The sequence below is a fragment of the Brassica rapa genome, chromosome A01, assembly GCF_000309985.2.
Source record: "Brassica rapa cultivar Chiifu-401-42 chromosome A01, CAAS_Brap_v3.01, whole genome shotgun sequence".
In the NCBI taxonomy this organism is placed as follows: Eukaryota; Viridiplantae; Streptophyta; class Magnoliopsida; order Brassicales; family Brassicaceae; genus Brassica; species Brassica rapa.
In genome coordinates, this window is record NC_024795.2 from 1,549,219 (window position 1) to 1,553,881 (window position 4,663).

Below are 4,663 nucleotides of genomic sequence, written 5' to 3' on the forward strand. Positions count from 1 at the left end.
ACCTGAGTTTGAAATGTATATCTGGAGCTCGAAAGCATCAATTTATGTATCTGTTTCATGTATCAATGTATTTTTGAGGTTTTATATAATGTAAAATTTCTATAAATTAGCAATGCAAGAATTAATATTTTCACAGTTGAATCTGGAATATAGGGTTGACTCCTGCAATTGAATTTGTATTGAACCTTAGCTATATATTAGTACTAATGTATCATACACACTACAACATACATATGTACATTCAGATGATATAATGCATCGATAAAATAAAAGTAAAAGTCTAGTCAATGAGAGAGGAATAACCACCCTGACGACGTTAGCAATCACACCTGAAGCCTGAAGTTCTGTTTTGGTAACAACATCCATTTAGTTACGTCTTTAGTTTGAACACACAAACCAACACGGTTTAAAAGTAACTAATCAATAAATTATTTAAACACACACAAATGCTGTACATTCCTCATTTAATTCCCCTTACGTTATCCGTTACCATCATGCAATAATACTAGTACGATTTAAATTGTCCAAATCAAATACTGTCGTTACGTAATTAAAGACTACAACTAAGGGTGTTTTGGAGAATATATAACAAAAATGGTCAAAACGAGTCAAAGTTACCGTCAAACCTAAAGCCAAATACTTCTTCTACTAAACTTTAGAGGAACAGAAGTACTACCCGTATCTTTTTTTAAGATCCATGTCTTCTGTCTGAACCTCTCAAAGTACTACTGTCCTAAAAAGCTTTTCCTATTCGAAAACTCGGTTAATTAATGAAAGGATTAATAGTGTGATTAATTACCAGAAAAAGAAAATAAAGGAAAAAAAAAAACACCGACTCATCTAATGGGAGAAACAGACGAAAATCTCGGTGCTGGCAAGATTCCTCCACAGTCCTTTGCTGTTTTTTCCTTTTGTTCTTACTTTTATTTATCTTTTATTTTATTTTATTTTCTTTGAGAGCTAAATCATTCGTTTTTTTTTTTTTTCAATTTCTAGGCCTAAAAACTGAAAATAATACTTTCTCGAGAAAACAATCACTTCAACTCTTTTCTTTTCTTTTCTTTCTATCACCATCAAACCACACCATCTTTACCCCATATGCGCCTCCATCTCCAATTCCTCTCACCTACCTTCCATCTCTCTCTCTCTCTCTTTCCTTTTAATTTCTTATCAGATTTCAAATCTCCTCTTTCTTTTTTTTTCCGTTTTATTTTCCTCTTTTTTAATTAATTTCTTTTTTTTTGTTGAATTATTGAAATGGGCTGTACGAGCTCCAAGCTCGACGATCTCCCGGCGGTTGCTCTCTGCCGCGAACGCTGCTCCTTCCTAGACGCCGCCATCCAGCAGCGCAACCTGTTATCCGAATCCCACGTGGCGTACACCAACTCGCTCAGAGGAATCGGCCACTCCCTCCACCTCTTCATCAACCACCACCACCGCTTCGTCGCTTCCGGCGGCGCTAACGGCGGAGGAGGTGACTCTCCGAGACTCAACCTCCCTCCTCACAGAAAAGGCGACCCCGACGAAGATAAATCCCCTAAAAAATCAAAACTACCTTCCGGTTCGGGTTCTGACTCGGGTCATCTCGAATTCGATTCGGATTCGGATTCAAACTCCGACGACGACGAAGAAGGCCACCTCGATTTGGATTCGGATTCGTTGCATCACCTCTCTCCTCAACACCACCATTTCCCCATACACGAACCTTACATGGACCAACAACAACAACCGGGTTATAACCCGTACCCGTACCCGAATCCGGAAATGATGAGTCATCATAATCATCAGCAGCAGCAGCTTCCTCCTCCTTCCTATATGCATATGAATTACATGAAGAACAAGTCCATGCCTCCTTCGGTGATCTACGAGCAAAGACCAAGCAGTCCTCAAAGAGTCTACGAAGGTGAATCATCTTCTTCTTCTTCTTACAATCCTTATCCTCCTAATTATTTCGGTTACTCAAATACCGGACCCGGTTACTACGGTTCTTCTTCTTCTTCAAGTGGTACAACCACTAAACCGCCTCCGCCTCCTCCGTCGCCGCCTAGGTCTAACGGCTGGGATTTTTTAAATCCGTTCGATACTTACTACCCTCCCTACACTCCGAGTCGTGACTCGAGGGAGCTTAGGGAGGAGGAAGGTATACCGGAGCTGGAGGAGGACGATTCTCACTACGAGGTTGTTAAGGAAGTTCACGGCAGACCGAAGTTCGCCGCCGCCGCCGCCGGCGTCGGCGGCGGCGGTGGTAATCACCAACCGCCTCCCGCTGCCGTGTACAGAGAGGAGGTTCCCTCTCCGTCTCCGCCGCCGGTTGTCGATAAATCAGGGGCCAGCACTAGCGGCGGCGGAGATGCGGCGATGTATCAGAGTAGGCCGAGCGTGTCGGTGGAGAAGAAAGGCGTGGAGTACGAAGTGCACGTTGTTGAGAAGAAGACGGTTGTTGAAGACGCTGGCAACGAAGAGAGACGGAGCAATGCCGCGGCGCCACGTGGCGGTGGAGGGCCACGTGCGGTGCACGAGGTTGCTAAAGAGATTGAGACTCAGTTCGTGAAAGCTGCGGAGTCAGGAAGCGAGATCGCTAAGCTGCTTGAAGTGGGGAAGCTTCCTTACGGTCGTAAACATGGTAATAATAAGCTTTCAAAAACAACTTTTATGCAAACAGATTAATTTTAAAAGGTTTAAAACTTTTGTTTGCAGTTTCGAAATTGTTACATCCTTCGCTACCTTTAGGAGGAGGATCTTCTGCTCCTGCTGCTGCTGCTACTGCGCCGCCTACTTACGCAGACATTGAAGAAGAGCTTGCTTCACGGTCGAGGAATCTTTCTTCTACATTGCATAAGCTTCATCTATGGGAGAAGAAGCTTTACCACGAAGTGAAGGTAATGTTTGGTCTTAAAATTTTTGATATGTTTTTTTTTGTTAAGCTTTCTACTCTTGTTTAGGCTGAGGAGAAGTTGCGTGTGGCCCACGAGAAGAAGCTAAGGAAGCTAAAGCGTTTAGATGAAAGAGGTGCTGAAGCTACCAAAGTAGACACAACTCGTAAACTAGTGAGAGACATGTCAACGAAGATAAGGATTGCGATTCAGGTTGTTGATAAAATCTCCGTGACGATTAATAAAATTAGAGACGAAGATCTATGGCCGCAACTTAATGCATTGATTCAAGGGTAAAAGCTTAGCCTCTCTACATGTTTTTGTTTATTTATTTTCATTTTGAAAATGTTTTTTTTTAGGCTTACGACAATGTGGAAAACAATGCTCGAGTGTCATCAAACTCAGTGTCAAGCCATCAGGGAAGCTCGAGGGTTAGGTCCCATAAGAGCGAGCAAGAAACTCGGTGAAGAGCATCTAGAGGCAACTAGTTTGCTAGGACACGAGCTTATTAACTGGATACTAGGATTCTCTAACTGGGTCAGCGCGCAGAAAGGCTACGTGAGAGAGTTAAACAAATGGCTCATGAAGTGTCTTCTCTACGAGCCCGAGGAGACGCCAGACGGCATCGCTCCTTTCTCGCCTGGTCGTATCGGAGCTCCACCGATCTTTGTGATATGTAACCAATGGTCTCAAGCTCTGGACAGGATATCCGAGAAGGAAGTTATCGAGGCGATGCGTAGCTTCACCACAAGCGTGCTTCAGCTCTGGGAGCAAGATCGGTTGGAGACGACGACGATGGGGCAGGGGGATTCGGAGAAGAGAGGTAGGAACATGGACAGGGAGGAGCAGAGGATACATAGAGAGATTCAAGCGCTGGAGAAGAAGATGGTTCTGGTGGCGCCTGGTGATAGTCTTTCTTTGTCTGGGAACGTTGTCTACCAGAGTGATACTAGCAACGATAGTTTGCAAGGGAGTTTGCAGCGGATTTTTGAAGCTATGGAGAGGTTCACTGGTGAATCTGTGAGGGCTTATGATGATCTATTGGTGCGCGCTGAAGAAGAAACTGCTCCACGAGAAGTTGAGTCGGATGAGGACTAATAAGCAAAACAGGAGGAAGATCTTTGCAATGCTGGAACACTGGGCTATACGGTTTGGTATACTAGAAAACCATCTGAAACTTGGGCAAGAAGAGCCCCATCGTGATGATGATCTAAGAGGAGGCAGAAACCGTGTAGAGAGACTACTACTGCCAATTGTTTGGTTTATATAGATGCGGTTTAGTGCAGAAAGGCTTTGAACCGGATGGTTTAGAGGAAGGTTTGATGACTTGTTACATTACCACATATGATGCAGGTTGCAGATATTAGTTTGAGCCTAATGGTTATTAAATTAGGGCAGTGTATACATAAGACGTTTAGGATGAAACTTTTGGTAGCGTTCTCAACAATTATTTTGTAAAATCTGAAGGTCAGTAGCAGGCAAGTCTCTCTTTCTTTTAACATAAGATTAAAAATATGTAATCATTTTATGATAAGTTGCAAACTATTACCAATCATTAACCTGACCAGCCTTAAACATTGTTCACGTGAAACTTTAATACTAGTAGTACTAAACACGGTGGTCCATTCTTTCTCAATTAGTGCCTGCGCCAATAGTTAACGACTTTGTGTTGCCGTGCCAAACATGATTAGCGTGAACTTGACGTCTCGTGTGACAAATCTTTTTTCGTGTGTTTGTTTGTTGTAAAATAAGTAATAAATTTAAATAAAATGATAACATGAATAGAATAA

The 4,663-nt window shown here is 42.8% G+C and overlaps 1 protein-coding gene across 1 annotated transcript; it reads left to right on the top strand.

The window, feature by feature from the left end:
* The first annotated feature begins 688 nt into the window (after positions 1-688).
* LOC103830114 (nitrate regulatory gene2 protein) lies at positions 689-4,428 on the top strand. Its single transcript, XM_009105861.3, has 4 exons — positions 689-2,623; positions 2,698-2,879; positions 2,943-3,166; positions 3,233-4,428. Exons 1-4 carry the CDS (start codon positions 1,258-1,260, stop codon positions 3,969-3,971), a joined length of 2,511 nt encoding a protein of 836 aa, XP_009104109.1. The 5' UTR covers positions 689-1,257; the 3' UTR covers positions 3,972-4,428.
* The last annotated feature ends 235 nt before the right edge of the window (positions 4,429-4,663 follow it).